At 43.2% G+C, this 27,394-nt stretch overlaps 1 protein-coding gene across 3 annotated transcripts; it reads right to left on the bottom strand.

Annotated features, from left to right (window-relative positions):
- HIPK1 (homeodomain interacting protein kinase 1) lies at positions 1–26,193 on the bottom strand. Of its 3 annotated transcripts, none has more exons than XM_050911212.1 (16): positions 26,137–26,193; positions 24,279–25,356; positions 18,551–18,674; positions 16,162–16,281; positions 15,304–15,390; positions 14,248–14,432; positions 13,776–13,938; positions 13,172–13,394; positions 12,164–12,285; positions 10,498–10,632; positions 7,785–7,924; positions 7,420–7,602; positions 6,630–6,845; positions 6,111–6,349; positions 5,584–5,720; positions 1–4,574 (listed from the first exon to the last, which is right to left on the bottom strand). In XM_050911212.1, the coding sequence occupies exons 2-16, from the start codon at positions 25,352–25,354 to the stop codon at positions 4,089–4,091; spliced, it is 3,636 nt and encodes a 1,211-aa protein (XP_050767169.1). In that variant the 5' UTR covers positions 25,355–25,356; positions 26,137–26,193; the 3' UTR covers positions 1–4,088. The 3 variants fall into 3 exon arrangements, with proteins under 3 accessions (XP_050767169.1, XP_050767170.1, XP_050767168.1); XM_050911213.1 differs by having other exon boundaries at positions 6,111–6,235; positions 7,785–7,927; XM_050911211.1 differs by having other exon boundaries at positions 7,785–7,927.
- Between the last annotated feature and the right edge of the window lie 1,201 nt (positions 26,194–27,394).

Here is a 27,394-nt window from a genome sequence, read left to right on the forward strand (position 1 = left end):
TAGAGTACAGAAAATTAACCCTTTTTATTGATGCATTGCAATTGTTCTACATTTTTACCATATTATGTAGAAAATACTTAAAATACAAGCTACTTTGTAAAACCAAAGACAAACATTGAATCCAAAGATAAACTATGTTTTCACAATGGACCCTTTTCCCATATAGTTAGTATTAAATTTTTAAATATCTATTTCTTTTGTTAAAATGATTTTTACATACCCCCTAAGTACATCAGCAATACAAACATAGATCAGTAATTGTCAGAAACTACCTGTATCTAGCGGCTTGTAAAAAGGAAGAGCACAATCATAAAAGAAAGTTAAATTTTACACAGTAACTAGCATATCAAATACATTTAATAAAGTAGGAATTCCATTGCAATATCAAGGATTCAAGCAGAAATACTAACATTACATATAATGTACTGCTACATGTAGTGAGATAGATATATTTCAAGCTGAATCTGAAATCACACATTATATAAAGTTTAGCAACAAACAACCATGTGGACATGCGGCACCATTCAGAAGTTTAAATAAAAAAGAAAGCAGGGCTGTGCCAATCCTGTCATTTAGAAGCAATTTAGTCTCATGTACTAAAAAAATTGCCAAGTCAGAGGTAAATTACTGCATCCCATCAACTAGGTGCTAAGCAGGAAAGCCTCAGAAGTTGCCTCTGCAGTGGCTATCACAGCTGCGAATACAGGTCAGGTAATAGGAACTACTGATTTAACAGTTCAAGAATCACAGACAAGTCTAGATGGGACCACGGTTATCAAATATTCAAAAGGTGAATCCCAAACTAGTTTTAAAAAAATTAAAGGACTCCAATTTCTATCCAGAGATAGCACATGTCTTTACAAAATATGTGTAGTGGCTCTGACAATGAGGAGAGTCAATTCTTTAACCGAATTTGAAGGCTGGATATGCAGGGGAAGAAGGGATGTAGCTCCTTAGAGCAGACTACAATACACTTAAAGGGGGCAACACATACTGGGGCCAGACTGGGATCCGCCACACTTGTGAAGCCAGTGCCAAATGAAAGTCTGGCCCTGCTGGGGTGGGGGTTTTGTGTGCTTGGTTTACGCTGTGTATCACAGAGGAATTTCAGGGTGATCGACAACTTGTTTTAAAGGGAGTACGTTTCATTTTACCTATGTCATTTCCACCTCGTCCTCCTTGTTCCAATACTTTCGGAAACTTGGACAGTGGAAGAGATGACACCATGCTTTGTGAATACATTTGATCGGGTTTAATTATGTAATAGGGATTCTAAAGATAAATGGTCATTTTAATCTGCTTTTTGGGGGGGAAGCAGGCAAGTTCTTCTCAAAATTATTAGCAGATTTTGCTAGAGGTCTTTTTTTCCTGAAACACAGGAATTGGAGCTTGTTTTGCCTTTCGATGGAAAGGCACAACTCTGTACCCAAGAGGCATCCCAAGGCAAGTACTGAACACAAGCAATGTAATATGGAAAAAAGTAAGAAAGTGCCTACAGCAACAAACAGCATCGTTTACACCAATGACGTGGCATAGCAAGATCGGTTGGTTATCCGCACACTTACAGAAGTGCTCTGACTAAATATACACTGAACAACAACGTCACTAATGCTACCGTCCAGTTCCAAAGTCCTTGATCCCTCTATTGAAAGAGATGCCAAACCTTTAACAGTTCATCAATTTCAGGTCAGTCCAGACTTTCTTCTATCGATAATGTGGAATTTCAGAAATGACTTCTGCACTTCTTGTCACATACCGGTCAGAGAACTGGCCTCTTTTCCACTGGGACAGAACATAAACTGGGATTCAAGGTTACCAAAACCTCTTATTGCTGCAGTAATACGCCCGCTCAAGCCAGTTTATCATCCATTTGGACAAGATACTTAATCTGCGTACTGAAGATGAGAAATAATTCCTAGTACAAGGGACCCAAGAACACAAAGTGTAGTTTAAAAACTGCACTGATTATCCAAAATGAGTATTTCCTCTGAACACTAACTAGGGCTACAGCTGACAAACCTTCCCAACAACTCCACATTAGCAGTAGCATTATAAAACTTTTTAATGGTATTATGTGCTTTACAGCAGGCTCTCTTTGGTATAAATATTCTATCACCAAGCTAGCAATATTTTACAAGAAATGTCTGCTATTAACGTGGGGGAAGGTAACGCCATACTAATCTAATAAAAAGTGATTGCACATATTTAATCACTTCTGCAATATTAGACTAAACATTCCAATGCATTCCCAGCACTACCTTATTCGAAATGCACTGACAGACATCTAACAGTACATGTGCCATTTCAAGGAAAAGCTTTAAGGAAACATCGCTTCACTCCGAACAAAAATGTAGCTTTTTATGATAGCATTAAAACTGAGAACAACGCACCTATGCAACATACTGCTGTTCTTGCTGTGATAAGCTTAGTGAATTGCTTCAATTCGACGGGGGCTTGCTGGTCCCTCATAAGGCAAGCTCACTGTAAACTCTAGTCACACTACATCATCATTTAAGGCACTACAATAAGGGGACACACCAAACAACTCTTCATCACACATACCTGTGCAAAACAAATCAGAAGGTATCCTTTTCTCTCATGAAGCTCTACTCCTCTCTCAGTGCTACAGTGATGAGCTCTAACCATTGCATTATATCACATACATTCCAACATGAATCAATTCATTTTGGTTTAAATACAAAGGATACATCAACTCCATCCCCAGGAACGTTTAAGAATTAGACAAACACTAAGTACAGAGTTCAAGTATAATCACTACACATTTTGATTACAAAGACAGAACATTTGGGGTTAGCAGGAAGTTTTGCTTGTTATATTTTTCTAATCAATATGTACATATTTCATTTTATGTAAAATATTAAAACACCACCAATACAAAACTTCTAAAATAGTTTTAAATTCAGTAATAAACTTTAAAATCTGGATTTTTTTTTCCTTTTTTCTTTTTTCTTTCTCTCCCCGCCCCCCCCTCAATTCCTACATGCATGTACTGTATACAAGTCTTATTAAGAGCGCTTTAAAGTAGCTGTTGACATATCCAGGAGGATACGCTCACAGGAGTATAAAAAGCTGTACAAATCAATACAGTGATGTTTCATTGTATTTCAAATTCCACTCCCTCCTAAATGAATCATATGAGGAAAAATATTAAGAAAAACAAAACAAAGAAAAGCCCTGTGCTTCTGTGAAGGAATCCAGCTCCGTTATAGGGCCAGCATCTATTAAGTTGCAGAAACCAAATTTTAGAGCAATGCTGCACTATTCATTCTCAACTGAAGACTACAGCATCCTGACAAAGCTGCTGAGTTCTGTTACACAGTGAGATCTTGAATATAGTTTGAAAAACTTAGAAGAATTCTGCAATGAATGCAATAAAAATTCAGCTGTGTTATGGAGACACAGAATTTTCAAGAAAACAAAACAGGTTTCAGGGTTTACAGGGACTCCTGAATATGTAATGTTGCTAGTACAAGGCAGCTGCCTCTACCAGTCCTTAAACAAAGCAGGTAAGTAAACAAAAAACTTTGACAGTAACGTATGCGGAGATGTAATGGCTTTTGCAGAACCAGCAATTTGTTAGAGACAAAGTGAATTAGAGAACAAATGTTAAAGTATTAAACTTAATTTTAAAACTGCCCCAGCAACATAAACGTGCATTCCATTTTTAGTGGCAACATGGATTTGTGCAAGCTGCTAAAATATAATCTGCTAGTCTTTTTGTTTAAGTTATACAAGTTTAAAAAGTCATCAGGATTTGTCTTCCAAGACACTGATTTTCTTTCCCCTTTTGATTAGCACAACAGAACATTTTTAAATAAATGTGACCATGAACTTTTTAAAAGCATCTATAAAAAGTAAGTAAAATTTTAAAAACTTAATTAGTGACCCTCGTACTGGTAACAAAGCATGCTGCTCAGTTAGTGACTGAACTCACTAGAGACATTTTTGAACAACATACAACCAGATCAAGGAGAAACAAAAACCAGGCACTCATTACCCGGTAAAGGTTCACCTGAAATCCTTCTCCAATCTCTCAGGCCTATTGCAGGACAGTGCTTTACTAGGAACTACAAGTATGAGTACTGGTTGATCTTTGTAGGGCTCAGCAGATATCCAGTGTAAATAGCAGATCCTCTGGAAGCACCAATATAGGACTGGGGAGCAAACTGGTGTTGGTACTGGGCAGGCGGAACATTCGCAGAAGTCAGCAGACTTGGACCAACACTCACAGGGACCTGGTGGACAAGTGTGCTAGGGTGGGCAGCGTACGTGGTGTGCCGCGAAGAGCCCTGAGGGGAGAAGAGGTGGGCGATGGAGGTGGTGGAGCCCAGTGTTGCAGCAGTGGTTGGAGCATAAGTGTACATATGCGGCTGGCTGGAGAGGTGTGCATTTGCCGTTGCTGCTGCCAGGTGGGGATGCACTGGGCTGCTGTGCTGAAACGTGTAGGGAGCCTGAGAAATAGTTGACGTGAGGGGTGCCACATAAGCTTGCTGCCTACGTGGGACAGCATTTCCACTTCTCTCCTGTGAGGCCAGCACTGTTGTTTGCTGGTTCTGCAGGGAGAAGAAGTAAATAAGGTTAACAGCTATCCTCAGGGAAAAGTGCAGTGGACAGGAGGTGAGCAAGGAACGGTCAGCCAGAGCCTCCTGATCAACACCTCCCTTCTAACTGCAGGACCGACGCTTCTGCAGATCCTCCCTTCCCAGCTCTGTGAAACCCTCACATAAATTTGAGAAGGGTTACTGCAGTTCCACTGAGACAAAGGTTACACTTTTCCTGTACAATGGGATCAAACTGCCACACCTGGGGTACCACAGTACACAGCTGTACAAGTGCAGGCAGGTCCTAAGACTGACCCAGCCCTTGAACTCCTCACACATCTATTCTTCTCCACCTCAGTGAGAGCGGCAGCAGGGCTGCCCCATTTTAGCACAAAGCCTGTCTTGTCCCCGTGCCAGAAATGAACTGGAGGTGTAACACTTCCTCTCTTCTGAAAGGCTACTGCAGCTTGACTCAAAGATCAAGAGTAGTGACACAAACTGAAGTGAAACCAATCTCTGAAAGTTTCAAGGGAAGTCAGGTGCTAATTGTTAGTTTGAGAGACAAGGTCCGGCCTTAACCTCCTGCTCAGGTCTTTGTGAGATCTAGAGAAGGAAGGTAAAGAACAAAAGAATCTCCTCATACTGCTGAGTGCCTTCAATGCTACTCTAATTCAACAGCTGGATCCTGGTGTCACTCTCCCACCCGAGTAGCAAGAATGGCTCACTGCAAGACAGATGTGACTAGGAGCACAAAGAAAGAATATGGACATAACCACGCTTCCTTCTCCTGCCCTCTGGTACAGGAACAAATTCTTTGCCTTGAGAAACTTCACCTATACTCCCCACAGAGTTTACCCTACCCTGCATAGCCACAGGACAGAATCGGCTTCAAAGAATTAATGAGGTAGCAGCTATCGATCCTCTTGCAATCAAGTCATTCTCCCTGCCACACAGCGTAGTGTTTCTAAAGCAATGCTAAAGCATCACATTCAAAGGTCAGCAAAAGTCACACAGTGCTTACCTGGCTGAGATTGAGAGGCTGCACACCGTTTGTTACCACACGATGTGAGCGGTACCCAGTAGGTGTTATACAGCATCCTGACGACTGCCCGCTCACAGAGGCTACTGGCTTGGTCTTACTGGTGCTGCTCAGGATGCCTGAAAGATTTCAAAAGCTTAGTCCATTCTTCCCTCTCACACGCCATGCACTGTGATAACCAGCTTAGGTAACCAAAGAATGCACAGGGACTATTTCCGTAACAGAGCCTTTTCCTCAATTACGATTTAAAATCTGATTGTACAAGAAATCATCGTGAATTTTTACAGATCTTTCTAAATGCAGCCAAACATATATGGAAGGTAAATCTATCAATGAAACTGAAAACAGACCAAGGCTTGCACTCTCAGAACAGCAGCTGTGAAACCTAAAGCTGCTGAAGACCCAATGCAGATAGTCCAAAACTGTGAGGACAAAGCTGTCAGGGATAAGACAGCATCTGAGCCTTGGCAAAAGCGACTGAGCACAGCAAGCTATGAGAGCATACCTACCTGAAGCTTGGGTAGCTACAATGCAGTCATTGAGCTGTGTTTTCAATGGCGGCACAATGATAGTCCGAGAGCTGGAGCTGTCAGCCGCTCCTCTACTCGGCAGCTCCAGGGCACCACCAGTACTCCTGAGAGAGGAAAGCGGGTCTGTGGCATAGGGGCTGTTCAAGGAGGAGTCAGAATCAGGGGAGTCATTAACAGTAACGTAGCTGATGACATTGGATCTCTGCTTCATACCCAAACTGCAGGGAAAAAAACCAAACAAACAAATGGGAAACATTCTAGCTTTTCCCACAAGACACAGGAGATCTCCCTCTGGGATCTCATACCCTCCCTCCTTGTCCGATGAAATTCTGATTAACTAGAGACACAAACAGCACAGCAGACATGATGCAGAATTTTCTGTCTTATGCAGTGCTTCTTAGCCTAGCCAGGGCTTTGCATGTAGCGTTCTCCACTCTCCTTGACGCTTGGGCTGAGCTCAGGACAAATCAGTACTGGCTGCCTAAATGAACTGCCTACCTGGCAGGTTTGTATTTGCTGTCCTCCTCCTCATCAGTGTCGCTGCGAATGGTGATGACACTGACGGGTGGGCTTGGAGTGTCTGGGATCACAATGGGCTGGTGCTGCTCCTGCACTGGGATGAGCACGTTGGAAGAGGAGGAGGTGGAGCGCAGAGGACTGCTCCCAATGAGCGAGTAGACTTGGGAGGGCAGAGTCTCTAGAGTTGAGCTGGGCCTGAAGGAAAACCAAAGAAGTATTCAGCTACGTGTCAGCAGGCTGGGACAAACCAGCACCAACATTAAGAACAGCCAGGCTCCAGCAGGCTGGAGCACACATACAAGAAGAAACATCTTGAAACAGACAAAGAGAACCTCAGTGCAGACACTCATACAGGAGAGCACCATAGAACGCATCCCAGAAGGGACCAACGCATTCGGTGATGCTCTGAACAGGACCGGTTCATCTAAACACTGCCAGAAACCTGCCACCCCTTGTTCGACAGATGTCAATTCTGTCACTTGTATTGCTACGGCACCAACCCACCCTGAATGTGTAAAACCTCCCTTTGACCAGTACAGTAAAGCACTTGGTCAACCATGTTCCTTGCACTCTCACTGAAATTATTATCACTTATATCAGTGACTACAGTACAGAGACTTTTCCCAAGACATCTTTAAAAGCAACTGTAGCACATTTAAAAGTTACACAGACAATGCCTCTGTGATCAGAAGACCAGTTTTTCACACCATAAAGGCAACCTCCACAAACACACCCACAGTCTTTCTAGGACTGGGACAGAAAGCCTTACTTGGCTGCGCTTGGTGCTGGCTGCTTGTTCTTCTTTGCTGGAACATTGCTGCTTTGCTGCTGCCTAACAACATGAGCAACTCCAACATTCAGCGGTTGCGCTGTAGCTAATGTCACGTGGTTGGTCAGTAGTGATGGCTGTTGCATGAGAGTGCTATACTGATTTCCATGGGAATGTGCATTCCTGGAGCAGAAAAAAAAAAAAAAAAAAAAGCCCAAATCCCATGACTCCACTGCAGGAACCGCAAGCTGCACTGAGCCCCTGCATAATTCTGAAGGCAAGGGAGAAATTCTGTGCACTGCAGGCAGTACTGTGATGGCACGTATTTCCATTCGGCACAGAGTTGGACCCTGTGCAATCCCTACCTCCAGTCAGCTAATTGCTGGCTGCCGCCGATCGTCTCCGGAATCACAGCCGCTGGCTGAACAGAGTTGTGCAAAGCAACCCCTGGGAGCTGCTGCCAGGTGGAAGGAAGCAGTATCTGCTGGGTTCCCCCAGGCCAGGCCTGCTGCAAAACAACAAACAGATACACAGGTTCACTAGATTTCAGTTCCTACAGGTGGAGAGAGAGAGATTTGTTCCAAGCAATAAATGCACTCGTGTAGATTGTTAGCTTGCAGAGATAACGGCACATCATTGCACTTTCTCAAAAGGTCTCAGTACAGTAAGAGAACAAGAAAACCAGAGAAACAAGCTTCCCCTGACACTTTGCTAGCCTTTTGTATCACAGATGTCACCTGGGGAAAAGAGTGTTAATATTGTACTGCAGAATGCAGCCAGATATTGTACTGCCAGATGCAGCGTGAGTATTCAGGACTGTTTCTGCATGTAAGTTTATGCACACGGCTCTGCTGAAGGATTCCAAAATACGAAGCCAATTTGGTCCTTTCTGTTTTTCTGCCTTACAGGGCTCACATTGAGAGAGCTGAGACAGTATTATTATTGTGGAAATTCACCCCACCTCAACTAAAGTCTTTAAGAAAAGCTACATTGAGAGAAACCTTTAGTTACAAGGCAGATACGTGAAGATATTTTCAATTCATTAATATTATTAATGTTCCTGTCCAAATTGACAAAATGCAGGGTTTTTTTCTGGGAAAAAACCCAAACAAAAACCAAAACAAATTTGGCAGTACAATATTTCTATGATTTTGAAAATATATGGCTCTCTTTCTTGCAGTTTAAACTGCAAAACCATAAACACCTGCTTTTTTAAATAAAATATTTCTGCAAGTAACAGATCTACTTGTTACAAATATCGGTTCCAAACAAGAAGCCTTCAAAGCAGAGAGCTGCTAAAACCTCTGCTAACATAAGCGGAATAATAATAATAATATTAAAAAAAAAAAAAAAAGAGAAATATGTTAAAAGTCACACCATGCGTCTTTCCAAAAGCCAACACCTGCACAAGACAAAGCAGAGAGTTTAATACAGCAAGATATAAATTCCCAATGAGAGGCAGAAATCGGGCCTTCCAAGCGACGAACTGTTTTGACAGAGGAAGGACAAAAATATGCAAAGCTTAGCAAATGGCTAATGCAAACTCAGGGGAAGCAGCAAGGGAGAAGTGTCGGAAGCACTAAAGGTGAGCAAATTCACGCCAAAGGCTCCCAGAATCCAAACAGAAATAGTAAGTCCTCCAGAGAAACTCAGAATCCAGGCTCATAGTCTGGAGACAGCTGGCTCTGATCTCCACTGCTGTACAGGGGAGTTGAACGTCAAGTCCACTGCACACACACACAGGAGAATAGAATTTGCCTGTTGAATCAAAAGTCCAAATACACTTTGGAAAACATCACTAACAACTCACTTGCATCCGAAGCTCTGCTACAGTCACCCCTTGCCGTTTTCAGAGCCTAGATTGCAGCCTTTCAGCAATCAAAATTCAAGAGGAGGAAAGGAGATACATCCCTGGGTCTGTTTAGCTCAGAGCTGTGACCCAGGAGAACCCCACTCTCCTGCCTTCCCGTCTTCAGAAACAGGGAGCAGTTAACTTGGTTCAGAAGAACTCAAATGAGTGGGTTTTAATTTCAGTACAGGTATGACTCAAGCAAATTCCACTTCAGCAGAGGTCTCCCTCTTGGAAGAAAATGACACTCAAACTACCACTTTAAAGCCACAAGAAACAACATGGTTCACATAATGGAATGTGCTTTGAAAGACATGTGAGGATATCAGCACTTAAGTGCACTGCAATGTTTTCATAAGCTTCACTGATCTGATTCTGGAGTTTTACAATGACTTCTTTGTGGCACTTGCAAAGTTGTTCTGATGCAGGTGCCAAATGAATACAGAAGAGGACAATTTTGAAAACGTATGCTTCTTAAAGGTGTGTTTATTCCCTTCCCCCATCTTTTTTAAAAATTGTTCCAAATAGCCTAAAAGCTAGCTATTGCCGTTTTGGATACTAGAGCTCACCTTTAATTTCAACCAAGAAATATATATGAACTGAAAGTATCTGTGAAGAACGGTATCTTTATCTGGATGAAGCAAGCTACCTGCGATTGGCTATAAATAACAAAAGGCCAGAAAATTATTGTCAATGTTCAACAGAGGTTAAGAGAAATCGACTGCTAAAGCAATACATTAAAGAATTTGCTATCATTAGAGATTTCAGCCTGTGCTTAATGACCTGAAACATTCCTACATGCAAAGCAGCTTTACACATGTTGAAAACAAAGTATGTAGCTAACTTGCCAAGTAGTTCAAATTCTGGCCATCCAGGTACCTGTAGCAGAGTCAAGCTAAAGACTGATTCCTTTGTATTCAACAATCAAAAGGCAAAGATAGGATAGTAAGTGAAGAACAAGAACAATTATAACTCTTCTATAGTATATCTTAGAAGAGCTTTATAATACTAGGCTAGTAAAAAGTAATAGTCAATGGATCTGGATTCTTTACAGAGCCACACTAAACGTCAGAGTCAGACAGTGCTTCAGCAATGTTGGGGAGGAAAACAACAAGACATTAAGATGTAGCAAGAACACAGCCACAAGATGGCACATGCTTCCATGCCCTCTGCAAGTCTAAGTTAAAACAAAAACTCAGTTAGTGAACACAATCAAGGGAGGCAATTACCAGTACTGCAGCCGTCTGTTCTACTAGCGCTGGCCGGCCGGCTGCGCAGTTCAGAGTAAAGGGGACCGCATACTGCGGCGTGATGGTGGCTACTTGAGGATGAAGAGTTGCTACCATTAGTGGTGTACAGCTTCCCTGAAATGTAGATCAGGCAGTGAGTGAAACACACGTACTGAGGCAGGATAAGTGGGTTCAGCAATAGGGCCAGAAAAGGTTTCACCTCACTGGCATTCTATGGTGCTTGAGCAGACTCGAGAATTGTAAAGGATGCAGCGAAACCAACACCCAGACCCTCCGGGCATGTTCCTCTAAGCAATTACATGTCCCTGAGGGGAACACAAGGAACAGGGAATTTGGGAACAGGATCTCTCCGATGACACATTTAAAAGTAAAAATGAGATAGTGTTCAGCTACTGATACTTTACTGGGTCCCAGAGAGCAAGTTACACTACATACACTGCACTAACCATAACACAAACTGCACCTCTAGCAGGACACAGCATTTACTATCGTACCTCCAAATTCACGTACAGTACTCTTGGAAAAAGATAAACTAAGGGATTTAATAGAAGGCACGGTAGGTCTTTTGTATCACGAAAGAGCAAAGTTATCTGTGATGAAGCTACCAAGACACATATTAGTCCATCAAATGTCTAATTAAAACTAGATTCTTAGTGTACAATTTGCACTCTCAGGAAAAGCACGGTTTGGATTCAGGTGGGCCTCCTTCAAGTGTATTCTGCTTTTTGGATACCATTACCTGTATAATTATGCTAAACAAACCAGAGATCACAGAATGCCACCAAAATTATTTGGACTGAACAATCTAAAAATTACTCCTCTACAAGTAGGTCAGTAAGTACAATATACTGCCTGGAGAGTAGAACTAACAAAGTATGTGTTAATGTCAGCAGAAACTAAAACTATGCAAATAAATAAAAGTGCACTTAATTATAAAGGCAATTACAATTTTTCAGTGAATAAAGCCTGTGAATCACTGGGCACTCGCTATATATTAAAGCATTACTTTTTGGAAATAAAAATTGTTTTAATTTACGACATTATTAATGTTTAAAATATCTTTTTTCAGAATTATTTGTGAATTTTGCTATCACATATCGTTTAAATTGCAAACAACAGAAATAGGTATGTCATCGCTACACATCAATTCACACTAACAATGTAACTAATTGAGAAAGATTCAGAAATAATTTTGTTGATTTAAAGATGAAATTTTAAGATGAGTAATCTGTGTTCCCACTTCTGTTTACTGGGATCTCGCTTCTCACAGAAATGGTTTCTTCTAAAATTTGCTGCCACATTTTTAAAGTGTAGGCAAAAACATACACCACTACCTATAACGCAGTGTACACCCATGAAAAAATACAGCCTGTTTTTAGCAGCTGAAAACTACATATTTATTCCCATTATTAAATCTAACTCCTAAAACCAGGGAGGCACGTGACATAAAATAGTTAAAATAGACTTTAAATATTCCAGAAAAACAAAACAAGAAAACACTGTCTTAGAAGTGATCTGCATTTAACCTTTCGGAGTGTTCTGAGAACCCCCTGCTTTCACCCCAGCACCAGAGGGGCAGTCCGGTTCTCCCAGACGGTGGTAGGAATTGCAGTTAACTCTATGGGTTCTTTGGGTTTTTTTTTACCTGTGTGAGAACTCCAGACTGGATCTGCAGTGGCTGTGCCGCAGGTGCTTGTGGTACAATTGGGACAGCATTCTCCATCCTTACTGGGAACCCAGAATGCTTTGTAGTTGCCTGAAGTCCGGCTGCGGAGGACAAGAATACATCACCACTAAGCTGCTTTATTATTCTTTTTTTTTTTTTTAATTTCTTTCCAAAATCAAATTCCTACCAGGTAAGGGCAGAAGACAGGGTCAGATGAAGAGAAAGAAAAGCTGTTCCCTTTGACAAAAGCATACTAATAAAACACCAGCTGAAGTAAATACTTCTACAGTCCCGGTATGCCAAAGGGCAATGATGGACAACCAGTCCTCAAAAGCTTGGCTCTGTTGAAGTCCATAGTCTTGTTTTCAGAAACACAGGTAACACAGACATCTAATTCTATGTTGCTTGAGACTAAGTTCAAAGTTCAAACCTTACATATCAGTTCCCATTTCATATATAACCCTCCATACTAACACAATCCAGTTATAAGCATCAATAGAGAAATTTCAGGACTAATAGAGCTATGCTTGTGCTAACCTCACTTATTTGCAATCTGTGATCATTTGTTGCTAGCAAACTACACAGCTGCATCAGTGCTTGTGAACTGAGACTCAAAGACCAGATATTCACTCCTGACATACAGAACATAGCATGACACTTTCTTATTTTCAGATAGGTCTGGCTCCTCTGTTCACTGCTTTCTGTGGAATGCTGTTGTGTTCAGTTTGGGGGGAAAAACTGGTTGAGCAACCAGATGAAGACTGCAACCTAGGCAGGCAAGATACTGTCACCTGTTCAAGCATGACCTGGAAGAGAACCAAACTGTCTACACATGTCTGACCTGATTCTGCACTTACATCTGATGCAAGAGCACTGTGTGACATGCACAGAGTGGTCTTCTGTACTTTCTCAATTTAGTGCAAATTACAACTTCTCATTCCTACCCAACCGAAACCACAGTATCATACAAAGGGTTTTTCCGCTTACTTTGAAAAGCAGGGGGACAAACAATGAACGTTTGCTGGAATGGGTCAGTCTGTGTGCAAATCTGGGTGGTTCCAGGTTGCAAGGAAACACTCTGTTGTGCCACTCCTGCAACTGGTGCTGCAGATGATGGATACAGAGCAGACTGATAGTTTAGCAGTGAGACATCCGAGTTAGCCAGGGAAAGAGTAGCAGCAGCAGTAGAATTGGAAGCCAATACACTGGCCTAGGGGGAGAAAAAAACAAAACAAAACATCAGATTTATCACTCGTACTTGTTATAAAACAAACAACAGAAACCACCAGTATTATACTATGCAGCAAGCACCAGGAAAAGGTTTCAGGTAAAAGGCGTAAGACAACATAGGAGAAAATACATGAATTGCACCAATTTTACTTACATTGCTGAACTGACAGGCAAACATGATTAGGTGAAGTAAAGAGACTGCCTTGGCCTGAGTTTGTGAAAATTAAATTTCAAGACAAGACTACAAATTCTGGAGAGCAATTTAAATACACTATTTTGCAGAACAGGATTTGGCCTGAAGGCACAAAATTAGACTACTCCATTTCTTTGATTAGTATAAAACAGCTAAAAGATGCTATACCTGATTGTGTACTGTATTGAGCTGGTTGTTAAAGCTCATTGTCAGATTTGTGCTTGTATTAGGAGCAACATGAGTGGTGAATGGGCTCTTAATCTGATTCACTGTATCATACATATTAACTCTTCGCTTGCAGATCTCCATATTCTGAAAGCAAGATTTCACACTGAAACAGAATGACAGAAGGAAAATATCAGATATGTAAAAACAGTACAACAGAGACATGACGGATTCCCAACTTTATGCACATGCCTTTAGGTTTAGGTTCTTTTTTTTTTTTTTCTTTTAAACCAACAAAGAATGTCCTAAAACATGAAAAGGAAGCTTATGAACATTCCATTCCTTATACATGCCATTGCTATTTTCAGGTCAGTCAGAAACTGCAGAAAACAGCATTGACAAAAAGCAGAAAAGTGCTATTCTGTGTTTCCAATAAGTCCCCCTGAAACAAAACAATAAATCTAAGGAAGCCTACTGATTACTGTGTGGGAAATCCAGTAGATGTGCCATTGTAACAAATGGATGGTTCAAAGTCTTCAGTGGAGTAATTCTCTTATCTGCATCAATTGTCAACATTTTCTTCAACAAATCAATATATTCCCTTCGGTCAGCCTTCTCTGCCAACATGTCAGTCCCTTCTAAGTCTGTAGACATATTCACCTTGGAAATGAAATGAGAGTAGTTCACACAAACATCAAATTAATTGCTACCTAACAACTCAGTAATTTCACATCACGCAGAAATATTTATTAAGCATTTCTGTCTCTTAGCCAGCTTAATTTTAGGTACTACAGCACTAACACACAACCCTTCCCATGTTCATTCTATAAAAGGAAGTCAAAATTACACGTGGAATTCTCATCTCAACATGAAGTTGGTCTGTTCAACAGATATCAACGAGGCTTCACTCTCCACTGCCTGGCAATATGCCCTCATTTTTTGTGCGGGGCTATAAGGGGCTAGTAAGTCAGAATGGCAAGATTCTACATTCTCTGCACAGATGTAAAGTGATGATAACAGATACAAAAGCAATAGAAAATTGAGATCAACATATTTAAGATTCAAGGCCTCATGATATTAAAAACACTCAGATATTCCTTCATTTTACCTCTGAAAATAGAATGAAAAAATAGAGCGATCTGTAGTTCCTGTCAACATTTCCAAAGTCAAATAAGAGGCCTAATCCTATAAACACATCTGGAGGGGTTTAGCTTTCCTACTGCTCGACTACTACTCATGATAACAGGCTAAGCACACTTGTCCCATCTACCAGATCAAGGCCTAAGAAAAAACAAGACATTTCTAACAGCTTCATAATCAGCATTTTGACAGTCTTTAATACAGTGAGTTCTGATGCAAATTGGCACCATGGCAAACCTACATCAGTCTTCTCACACGCTTGTGGAACATCAGTGTTCTCACACGCTTGTGGAAGAGGACTGCTCCAGCACAGAAGCCTCATTTTTAGAGATCCCAATAATGTATGTAATTAATACGATAGCTATTTGTGCGTTACAAGATCTCCACACACCTGCGCCATATCATCCAAACAGTTGAATATATATTTCCGAGCTTCTTTTGATTTTATTCCTGTCTCCAACTCATGTTCTTCTGGGGTCTACAAAAGAAAGCACTTGTTAATATAAACTGAGATATTGCATACTGATAAAGAGAAAGCAGCAAGAAAAGAGCCAAGCCAGGTGATCTTTTGCCTGCTTTAAGACAAATCACATGCCAGTAGGCCAAACCAAATCAGCCATGGGTTCTCATTTCCTCAACTGGAAAGATCATTCATTGCAAAGCTGAATTAACAACAGGATGACTTCATTTCAAGGCTTTGTTAGGTAGCGCATTAGCCAGAAGAACTGAAGATTTCTGATTTAGGAAGAGAAGAGACTATAAATATTTTAAATCCCTCTTTTACAAAGAAAAAGAAAGGCATAATCCCCTCCTTTTGCTGCTCAGCCTTAAAGGCAAATCAAGTGTACATCTGATTCTTTCCTGTCCTCTCCCAATACATAAATAGATTTCTGTTAAACTAACAAAGACCATCATGAAATACTCCCTATTTTACTCTTTGTATTGTCAGGAGATGACAACAAGATGACATACTTCACCAAGACTGAGCAGGCCATAATAAGTAATCATTATCTCAATTACTGTAACACCCACTCTTTGCTGCTACTATCATGCACAGCTGCTATTGTTAAAGAGTACCAGGAGGTCTGTACAGTTTCTGAAATGAAATACACAAATCAGCTATATTTGAATGGCATTTCAGATCCAATCTTCACTCAGAACGTTTTCACAGCACACTAAAACCAGGTGTGAATTTATATCAAGTCCTCAATGAACAAAACAGGATCGGGAATTAAAAAGACAGACAAACCTTTAGCCTCCACAGTGGGTATCCCAAATTTGGATCTCTGTTAAAAAACCTGCTTGTTTTCGTTCCTGCACTGAGAAGATACTCCGCTGGAAGGCCTTGAGTTTGTGAAATATAACGAATCTAGGAAAGAGAATTAAAAGAATGAGGACTCCCAATATAAAGAACTCATAGCTAATGGAGTGATTATCAGCCACGTTTGGCCACAGCAAATAGGAAATAACCTGTAAATAAAGAATGGCCAGATAATGGAAACTGCAAAATTAAAGGGACTATCTCAAGTATTTATAAGGACACTTCACTTTTTCGATAGTTATTATCTGCAGAAATTTTAGGTTTTAAATACAACTTTCTTATTTTATGGAAATATTTTTTGCCCAAGTATATGTGAGCAGATGGTAAGCTTCTGAGACATGGATAAAGTAACACCAATAGTCTTTAATATCAGCAATGTAAGAAGTACGTATTTTGAGAGAAAAATACCACAGAAATTATCATGTAGGTAGATATATAATTAAAGGCATAAGTATCCAAGCAACGTTGCTGTGACTGGCTACATATACTCTAGGCACACGACTTGAGAATGTCATGGCAAAGTTCTCACTGACCAAGAAAGCAAGACCAAACCTCTAGTACAATCAGATTCTTACATCCTCAAAAACATTTAATATACTTTACATGTAACAAAAAAATGGCTCAGAATTGTGGAAAATGCACCTGAATACTTGTGACGGTTATCGATAAGACACCAGTAAAGAGCTAACAAATAAAAAGGTATGCTCAAAAAGAAAGAAAATAGCAAGTTATGAAAAAACACAATAATAAGCTTTTTAAATGTTGCCTAATTGCTCATGTTATTTGCTCTCAAGATGTACGGTGAGGAATGCGACATCGCCTTTGTCATGACTCTCCCCTCAAAGGAGTCTATTTAAAAGTTTAAGAAAAAAAACCCTGATAAGTCTGATTTATAAAATGAGGACTGGAAACACAGTGTCAAGGTAACTAGGCTTTGTTCGAATTATCTATTATAGGTCCTTTAGCATATCTCTTTTCTTATTTGCAAAACTCCTGCTACTCCACTGTGCCAAAACAGCTGAACATTGCAGGGCACTTAACTCACTGTTATAGCTTGTGATCCATATGAAATTGTTGACTCACTTTTCATTTATGCCAGTGTGGATCTGAAGTATCTGCAGGTGAGTGTTTTTTGTATCTACACAATAGTTCAGCTAAGAGTTCTGCTATTTTTATGAGACATAACTCTTGCTTTACAGCCGAAGGGTGTTTAAAAAATAATTGTAAATCCCATCCCAACCCATGAACTCATTCCTGGAGAGGTCCTCTCACAAGTTCTGCCTGAGCTCTTACTTGCTGCTGCAGAATCTCAGAAAACATGAAAGCAAGTCATCCCTAGTTTTCAAGGGCAATTCAGATATCAAAATCAACCACATGAAGTCACACCTCATGCTGCCTCACAAAGGACTGCAAAATCCTGTCTATTAAGCAATGGAAAAAGCACCTCCTCCCCACCCACCTACATGACTAGATAAGGTTCTCAGAATTACACAAAACTCAAGTGTGCAAGGAAACCACCATGCTGTACCTCAGTTATTTTCTAACTCATTCTGCTCATTAAGGTACCACTGTGTTTCCTTTGGAAATTTACAGTGCTGGGAAGATGTAACACAAGTAAGTTTTCAAACTTAGTAAGTTTTCATGTATTTTATCACATAAGGAAAACTATACCAAGCACTGTAACAAGATACCACCATAAAAACCACAGTGGAAAAGTTACCCTCAAAAAAACTCTCATACAGACTTTTTGTCCTTTTATAGGCAAGTGCCTAGCCCAGGTAATAATGCTAAGTATCCACGGAAAGAACTAATTAGTTCAGGATGCCTTTTCAGACTCTTGCCCTTGTATTTCAGAGACAGCTTGGGGCTCACACTTTGCATTAAAAATGAGGGCTGCTGTAGGTATTAGCAGGACAGGAATGATAGGCTTGCTCTGTCTCCACATGGAAAAACTGCCCTCATGGTGAAATTACAGAGGGCATTTCAAGTCAGAACACACACCTCATTTCTGTTTTGACAGGAAGGTATTTCAACAGCTTTTGGGTTTGGAAGCCAGGGGGTTAACTGTAAATGGACTCTATATATTGGATAACTACATTCAACTCAAGTTAAAACACACAGAACTCGTGCTCTCCTGTACAACAACAGAGACAGACAGGCAATGGGAATATCACAGAGAGAAAATGAACTTAAGATGACAGACAACAGCGATTTATACTAGATGAAACTTGATGTAGGATACGTTGGGTTCAGAGAGTCCAAACACAGATCATTGTGGTTTCATTTGAACATCCCCACATCCGCCACGCACTCTCACCTGATCATACTCAGATGCTCCTGGATACAGAGGCCAGCCTAGAAACAGCTCAGCTATCACACAGCCCAGTGACCACATGTCAATAGCTTCACAGAATGGTAAACCCAGTATGATTTCAGGAGCTCTGTTGAAGGGGGAAAAAAAAAAACCAAAAGTAAAATCTTCAACTCTGAAAGCATGCAGTTCTTTCCTATAAATCACGCTGGATAACGCCCCTCCTTCTCTCCTCCAAGCACAAGTAAATCTGTTGAAAGTAACTGATTCACTTTAAAGCAGAAGATGTTTTCTCAAGTGGCCTAGCAGATCCCAACCTTTTTATTAAAGTGGCACAGTTGGGTTCATTTTATTGCCATGGTGCCCTCCAACTCCTAGGTGGCCTTTATGCAACTGTGATAAGAAGTTACTCCTTCAGTAACCAGTTTAATTACACCTGACGGTATGTATGGTGTGAGGCATCTCTGAGACAGTGCCCAACCTACCCTAATGGAATTGGGAACAAAAGTTCTGGCAAACGGTGCTCAGACTTTTGTCAGAAGAAGGTCTCAAGATCCCAGGTAACCAGCCACAGAAGGCTGCCTGTTTTCACATGGAAAAGAACAGCATCTGCACAGCCAGAAAAAGGAGCTTTTCAGAGAGCTGCTCCGTTTCTATCAGTGGGTTTTCATACAGGGTTTGTTTGGAGAGTTTCGAGTTTAAAATGGACGGAGAGAACACAGCTGGAGATTGTGACTGCTTTGCAAGGTTGTGTTACAGGTTTCTGTGCACTGAACCACACCTAATGCAAAATTTACCTGTCTGGCCTAGCCCTTCCGAGAAGGTGATGAAAAAAACCCTCAAACTCCAAGCAGGGTCTGCTTCTGCAACAGGTTGGAATTTCAGGGAGATTTCTGTCTGGAACTGACTCATAGCACAAAACGATGTTTTAGTACAACTCTTCACCTACACACAGTTCTGAAACAAACTGATGCTGTTCTGTCGGGCTAAATTCTGGTCATACATTTGCATACAGCATAAAACCCAACTGCTGCAAAAACCATGCCAGTTGGTGTGGGAATTTACTGTGGAAAGTACAGGAAACCTTGATCCTCTTCATGCATAACTAACACAAGCGCAAAGGAAGGCAGAAAAGTCCTAAACTCCAGGCTATCTATTTTCTGGTCGTGACTCGGGTAGCACACCCCAGGGCTTGCGTGACATTTCTTGTGTTACAGCGTGGATATTTCTGTTGTTAAAAAAGGCTCCGAAACCACTTCTGATCTTTCTACAGAATTCTAAAAAGCAGGGCTTGCATAACGTACGGGTGTCAATAGATCTGACACTCTCCTTTCTCAGCTGTTTAACCTGAATGTACCTCCCAACTGTTTGTACACGGCAAGAAGTGACTCTCCAATTAATCACCCTTTGTGTCGTGGTGACACAGATACAGCTTTTGTTTTAGGTGACTACACAATTACCATTAGCCAGTCTCCAAAACAAATGCACTCATCCCAGTTGCCCAGGCACAGTGCCCCTGAGAAAGCACAAGATCTATCAAAAAAGATAGCTGAACCAGCTGTTTGCTGCAGTGAGGTCATACCATTTCTCTATCGTTCAGCTTTAAAGCAAGGAGGTTCTTCTATTATGTCTGAGCCCCCCAAAACCAGAGCCATGATATACCTTTAGTAATCAGAATAACAGATTATTTAAGCTAAGACATTCTGACACTCGCTCTACTTGACATTGATCTGTTTCTACCTTCTTGTTTGTCTATCCCTGGCAGTAGTCGGCTTTGGAATGGTTTTGCATATGTGAAAATATAAAGTGATTACGCAAATATGATAAGTATCTGGTATTTGAAAGCTGAATGTCCTGCTAAACATTCATATTTTAAAGAACTATGCTAAACAGATCCAACTTTCTATAGGCTAACAGGTGCAAACAAGAGGAATCCATTTCTGTAGTACTTTGGTCTTCACAAGCAGAGCGAGTATGATGCAGTCATTCACACAGGATTTTCAGAACCCCATGTGCCATTAGTCTACTAGTCGTCATCAACAAACTGTATTGATCCTCTTGATTATCCTACTTATGCAGGAATTCCCAATTCAGATAGGACCCAAACCTGTCGTATAAGGAATGCTGCATGCATAAGTTTCCTTGGTTTGGACTGGCAAACAAACCAAAATATAAGTGGCTTGTGGAATAAGCAGAGCATGCTAATCTTTCACAAGTGCATTAAAAAAATCCCACCAAAGGCTGGATGTGATAGTTTGTTAGTCTTTAACTACATGCTGAAATAGACTTAGGTATTCCAAAACCTTGATACCAAAATGATAGCAAGTTGAACTCTACGCATTTTATTCCCTGAAACTAAATAAATGAACTTCTCACAAGCCACCTGATTTCATTTTGATTGCAGGACAGAGCTGGTAAATCAGAATCTCTCTCATCTCCTTTTACACCACTATAATTAGCAGCCTTATGAGATGTGAGTTGAAACAGAACAACAGGCAGAGGTCACTTTCATAGCTGGTCTGTCAGAGATTAAAGTGATTTTACGATCTTAAGCTCTTTGAAATAGAAATCAACAACATTCTTTCTTTGCATACACGCTTGCCAAACTCTGACTTCCAAAGTTGGCAAATATGCTCAGGCACTCTCAGAAGAGAGAGGATTCACAGCAGTAGCGGAAAAACACGAGACTCACTTTTAGCATTTGAAAACATACCATGTTTACACATGGGTCTTCAGCCCTCCCCCTTGTGAAGAATGATGGTAATATGAAGCTTGTACAACTGTAACTAGCAATGCAGAGAATAACATGATCACCACTCAGAGCTGGATTAGCAAGCAGAGAGTCAGATTCGGCAGCATGCACTACTGCTTCCCAGGCCAACACGACTGGGACAGAAGTAGGTCATGGAGCCCAAAGCAGAGGTAAGAAACAGATACTACTGCACTCTACAAGCTCCCTCAACTCTCAGTGCCACCTTCTCATGGCCCAATTTGTTCAGTCCTTCAGCTTAGTATCTTCAATTTGCTAGGCGCCTCTACACTGACCCACAGAAAATATCAGGACGTAGGGATCTGAGTGAATTCACATGATGGCTGTACTTACACATAACATAGGACACGAGTAAACCTCACCCTTTGAACAGCAGGGAGATCAGTCTTCCCAGAGATTTTTCATTTCTGCAAGCTGTCTGCTTCCTTCTATTGTTTATCCTCCCCAGGGAGAACAGAAGTATCCATACCCTTCTGCACCTGATGTAACAAGCATATACTCTGGTTTTCAGGTCAGGAATTACGGCTAAGAGATCTCAGGACTGCCGTAGGAACTAGTCACTGCATAGAAGCATGACTGCCAGAGTTCGTCTACTCCCAGTCCATGCGTGGCTTCAGAGCCAAAGAATTCTTCATGGGCACTTCTACTCATACTAAGTCAACCACGTCATGGCAGTAAAACTGCCCTTCTTGACTGGGGTTACACTGCAGAGGCAGCAGTAATGCCTGTGGAGAGAGGGAACCTGCCTCAGCCTTAACACACTTGCCCTGACAAACGCAATGCTACATCCCAACTAGATGTATGGCTCCAGCAGCGTCATCGAGACCAACGCAAACTGTCCAACTGCCAGAAGTACAATCAGAACCTGGAGTGAGCAAAGCTGTTGGACAAGATGACTTCCAGCAGCACTGAGCATAATTAATAAAGGAAGGTTTTTCCTTCAGGGTATACACGTATCAGAAAATCCACCTTACAGTACCCGAGTTTGGCTGGTTTAGATGTCTCTACAGGAGCCAGAGGTTACGTAAGTGCCAGTAACAGGTATTAAAAACTAAAAAGTGAACACAGAACGAGAAGTTTATTTTTAATAGCTGACAGAGAACCCAATGAAGAATTGGTCTATACTGTTTTATTAAACACAGCATTGAAAAAATTTCCAACTTAGAACCCATCTGAACACTAATGCGAGTATGGTTAAAGCAATCCAGTTCTCCCACAATAAGCTGGTTTCTACAGCATCTCCGTAAGTTCCTAGATTATGGATTTTAGTAATCATCACCATGAAACTAATTACATATCACTAAATATTAGATTTCCACATCACAGCATTCTTAACTTCAGTCAAGCAGACAGTCTTAAACGCCATCTAATCTCAGGTTATTTGCCCTTCTGGCAGTGTCAGTCACCCCACGTCAGGGAGGTGGAAGTGGCTTGGGGTTCAGTGCCGCACACAAAGATGAAGCAGACAGCTTCCTTCCCAGCAGCCCCTTTAAGATATTTATCATCCCTTGCTGCTTTTGCCTCAGCCAAATCTGGTTTTTGCGATATCAGAAACTGGAAAGCACTATGTGCCTCCCCAAACCGCTTTGCTCACATGTGTTGCAAGTCAGATAGAGCAGATTCTTCATCAGCGGTCACCTCTTTCAGTGCAACAACAACAAAATTGATAAAATGCTCACTGTCTAAAATGCAATAACAGAGCTATGGCGCACAGAAGACAACTGCGTCACAAAAAATAACAATCAATAGTTTAGAATTGGAAAGATTGGTGACAACAAGCTGAGTGAAGATCGTGAGGAATGGATTAAGAAAAGTCTATATCACATGAAAGAAATGGCACAGAAAGCTGGTACTTGGTGTTAGAGGGAGTTAAAACAAACAACCAACCAACCAAAACAAAAAAACAAAGGGGGTAAGGATACGGGGAGTACAAGGAACGAACAGAACAAGCCTACAAGAAGCCAGGGCTTTAAAGTGAAGCTAGGAGGACAGGAAAGACATCAAACAGCGCAGAAACACAGGGTGGGGTGGAGTGTCTCGAGTCCTCTGTCTCGTCCCAGCTGGAAGGACTAGATACTAGTTAAGTTTTGCGTCAAGTGAGCTCACATTCCACTGAAAGCAACCCTGACAACACAGCACAGACTTTTTCACGTCCCTTTGATGCCAGAAGTTCTTTCTGCATTCATTTATTGAAGTCTACTGCTACTTATATTGAAATACACACTATTAACAGAACCAAGCTGGAGGAATAACTGAAAGAAAAAGCACAGCTTGCCTTAGCTACACAGTTTCTGAGTTTTAACATTTTTGCCCATAGTTTATTTTTAATTCTTAGACAGGAGTATGGTAGAAGCCATTTATACATCTTGCTAAGGGAAGCAGAGATCTAGCTCATCCCCGTTTTAAAAGAGCTACAGGCCTCAGGAAAGCGTGACCTACCAAGGGTTGATACAGGAAGTCATGTGCTCATGAAGTGGGTTCAGACAAAGATGGGGCCAGAAGAAACAGGATAAAAAGAAACTGGCATCCTTTTGACTTCTCTCCCTTCTAAATGACCATGGTTAATGGACTAGTTTCAGATCATGGTAAATAATCCAAAAAGCACTACTTACTAGTAGCATACTGCTTCCCCAGTTTGCTACTTCACACATTGTCACAAACTAGCAACAGAGTAAAATGAACTTACTGCAGTAATCTGGGGTAAAAGGAAGGTATTGGACTGCATATTATGTCACACTTGCAAAGCAGAAGTTCTATTTATTTACATAGAAATTTCAGAAGAAATCTCCAGGAAACATGCAGAACAGTGGATAGGCTGATATTTCCTCCTTCCCCCTCAACTGGGATTAGACCTAATGGCAGAAGAGTTAAGTATTTGTAGAAGGCAAACCCCGAGCACCCCATCAGGATCAGCTTTTCTTTGCTTGCGCAGCGTATGAAAGCGAGCATTGTGTCAGTACTTACCTGTAATAGCGCGACTGCAAATAAGTGGAGCACACTGCTTTAGACACGTGGCTGGCTGAACCAAAGTCTATCACCTTCACTCTGTAGGGCTGGCGCGCAGGATCCACCAACATGATGTTTTCTGGTTTCAAATCAGCATGTATCAGACCCAAGCTCTTCAACTTCATCAAGGCAGTAGCCACTTGCTGCAGAATTGGCCTAATGTATTTCAGGGGCAACGGACTGAACTTATTTTGCTTTAAGAAATCATATAAGTTCTGTTCTAGCATCTCAAATACAAGGCAAGTATGATTCTTGTGTTGAAAGCACTCATAGGAGCGAACAAAGTTATATTCGTCAGCATTCTCACTGCTCAAGCGAGAGAGGATGCTCACCTCTATCTGGCCCTGCCTAGCGTAGGAAGGATGGTTCTTCAGGATTTTGATGGCTACAATCTCCTTGGTGCTACGTTTCCAGCATTTCGCCACCTGCCCAAACGTCCCTCGGCCCAGGAATTCCAAGACCTCGTAGCTGTTTGTCATAGAGCACAGGATCTCATGCTGGACCAGCTGATAATCTCCTTCACCGCTGGAACTGCTGCTTTTAGTGGTTACCGCGGTGGTTGTGGCCGCAGCACCCACCGCAGGTCTGTTTTGCAGCATGAGAGGTGGATGTTCCTCAATTATCTGCACACTACCGTTGCTGTCGACCTCTTCACTTTTCCTTTTTAATCCACATTTTTGGTATGGTTCCAGTAAAGAAACGTTGCTCCTATGTGTTAGGGTTTGGCTGTTCTGGAAGGATGCTGTTGCACTGCTGCCTGTGCTGTCAGCTGCTGTAACCACAATGTGCTCAACTGAAGGAGCAGGGAGAAGGAGGTTCTGATCGTAAGCGGGGATGCTGAAATTGGCTACCTGATGAGAGGAGCTTGCTTGCCCTTGAGCCGCTGGGAGGTTTTTGCTGTGGGTATAATACTTGTCACTACTGCTCTGTCCTGAAACATCCCAGACAGAGGGCTCCACTTTCAGTTTCTTGGCACTGCAGAAGGCACTCGAGGATACTGACGGAGGGGAGAACACCTGCAGCTGTGAGGCCATACCTGAAAAAAGAGAGGAGAACTCATTAGGACTGCTTAGCGGCAGCAGGTTGTGACGGAACAAGATCCTCCATCTGCACAAGAAACAGAACGACAGGTATTTTTCTAAGCGCCATATGGTGCCTACCACCTAGGAAGGCAACCTTTTGAACTGCTGATCCTAAGGGCATCCACAGAGCGAGGCTCGCTGGTGGAATTACTGCATTTTACCTCACTGCCTATAGCATAAGAAGCAGACAGCTCTTTATCCAGCCTTCTACCGGCTAAAGAAATCCCAGCACAAGACGGGGAAACAGTACGGAAGAATGGAAGACAGCACGGAAGTGGGAAGATGCTGAGAAAATTAAGATCACTTTCCCTCTGCCCCCCCCGCCCCCCGGCCTGTTCCCCCCTCAACTGTAAAAACAGAGTCACTGGGACATCTAAACCAGACAAGTCAAACTTCGGATGGGAAGCCGCTCCGGCAGAGCACACCCCAGGGGCAGCGCCCGACGCACGGACCGAAACGCCACGACCCGAGGACGACGGCCAGGAACGCGCCGCCAGCCTCCTCGCCCGGCCCGGCGCCGGGGCCAGGGCCAGGCCCCGCCGCGGGCGGACAGCCGCCGCCGGCCCGGGCCCTCCCTGCCCCGGCGCGGAGGCAGCCCGCAGCGCCGCCCCGCCGCGTCCCGCTCGGAGCGGGGGGCCGGGCCTCCGCCGCGCGGGCGCCGAGGCTTCCCGAGCCCGCCGGGCCGCGCCGGCCCTCCCCACGCCCCGCCGCCGGTGGGGCCCGCCCGCACTCACCGCCGGTGGGGGGTTCTCAGCCGCGGGCCGGACCTGCCTGGGGGACACACGGGGGTGCGGAGCCCCGCAGCGGGCGCATCATAGCCCCGCCGCGGCCGCCGGCCCGGCCCGCTCGGCCCGCGCACGCCGGGGGGAGCCCCCAGGCCGCTCCGCCGCCGCCGCCAGGCTCCGCCGCGCCCTCACGGCCCGGCCGGGCTCCCCCGCGCCGCCGCCGCCGCCGCCGCCGCCCGGGCCCGAGCGCCCCCGCGGCCCCGCTGCGCTCCCGCCGCGCCGCTCCGGGCCCCTCGGCCGCTCGCGCCAGACTGAGCCAGCCGAGCCCCGAGCCGGCCAGGCGGGCCGAGCGCCGAGCCCGCCCACGTGACCGCGCGCGCCGCCGCCGCCGCGACGCGTGCGAGGCGGAAGGGGCGGGCGCCGTCGCCGCCGAGGCGGAAGCGCCGGGGCCGGGCCGGGCTCTGCCCGGGCGGCACGAAGCCCCCGCGGGCCCGGGGCCGGCGAGGGCGGCTGTGGTGAAGCGGCCACGCATGGGGCCAAGGGTCGTTTCCGTCCCGGGACCGCAGCGCCGCTGCCCGGGAACCTTTCCGGCATCCCGCACCCCACTGGAGCGGCCTGCGTGCCGCCCCCGGGCTTCCCAGCAGCCGGCGTCCGTCACGGAAGAGGCCGCGGCTGCCGGAGCCCTCTTGCGTGCCTGAGGCTGGGAAAGAAGGGCGGACCAGCTCCTCGGAGGTCGAACACTTCTCAAAGGGATCAGGCGGGCCAGATCGGCATCACCCACTCAGGAACTCCATCTCTAGGGGTTTTTAATTCAGCCTCTTCCGGAGTCAAAATAATATTACAGAGACGTTGCTTGGTGTTCCTTCAAAAGCTTACAGTATTTTAAAACAATGTTTACAAATACTCTTGCCAAAATCTCAGAAACTCTCACAGCTTCATGTTTACTCTTAGATGAACAGCAGTGCAACAAGCATGAACTTGCACCTCTCAACGAGCATGAAGAATCAAGGATAGTAGTTTGCATCCAGATGGAGATGATCAGCAGGAAAAAAGGACATGCAATTAAAAAAATCAAAATACCTTGATCTTGCAATCCACTGTTTGCTACAGCTAGACCATTGTAGGCAGTCGGGAATAAGGTGAAAGATGGAGACAATACCAGCCCAGGAAAAGTCACCGCACGTTGTCATCTCGGGCTTTTTGAGGCTGTTGGAAAGCCAGTCCTGTAAGCCTGGCGCATTCGTTAACGGGTCACCGCGACCCAAGG

Source organism: Gymnogyps californianus, chromosome 27, assembly GCF_018139145.2.
Source record: "Gymnogyps californianus isolate 813 chromosome 27, ASM1813914v2, whole genome shotgun sequence".
Taxonomy (NCBI): Eukaryota; Metazoa; Chordata; class Aves; order Accipitriformes; family Cathartidae; genus Gymnogyps; species Gymnogyps californianus.

Coding starts and splice junctions, on each gene's coding strand:
- HIPK1 (XM_050911211.1), bottom strand. CDS start 25,354: ATGGCCTCACAGCTGCAGGTGTTCTCCCCTCCGTCAGTATCCTCGAGT. Junction 13,939..14,247: donor GATTTCCCACACAGTAATCA/GTAGGCTTCCTT, acceptor ATTCTGTTTCAG/TGTGAAATCTTGCTTTCAGA. Junction 7,603..7,784: donor CAGCAATTAGCTGACTGGAG/GTAGGGATTGCA, acceptor TTTCTGCTCCAG/GAATGCACATTCCCATGGAA.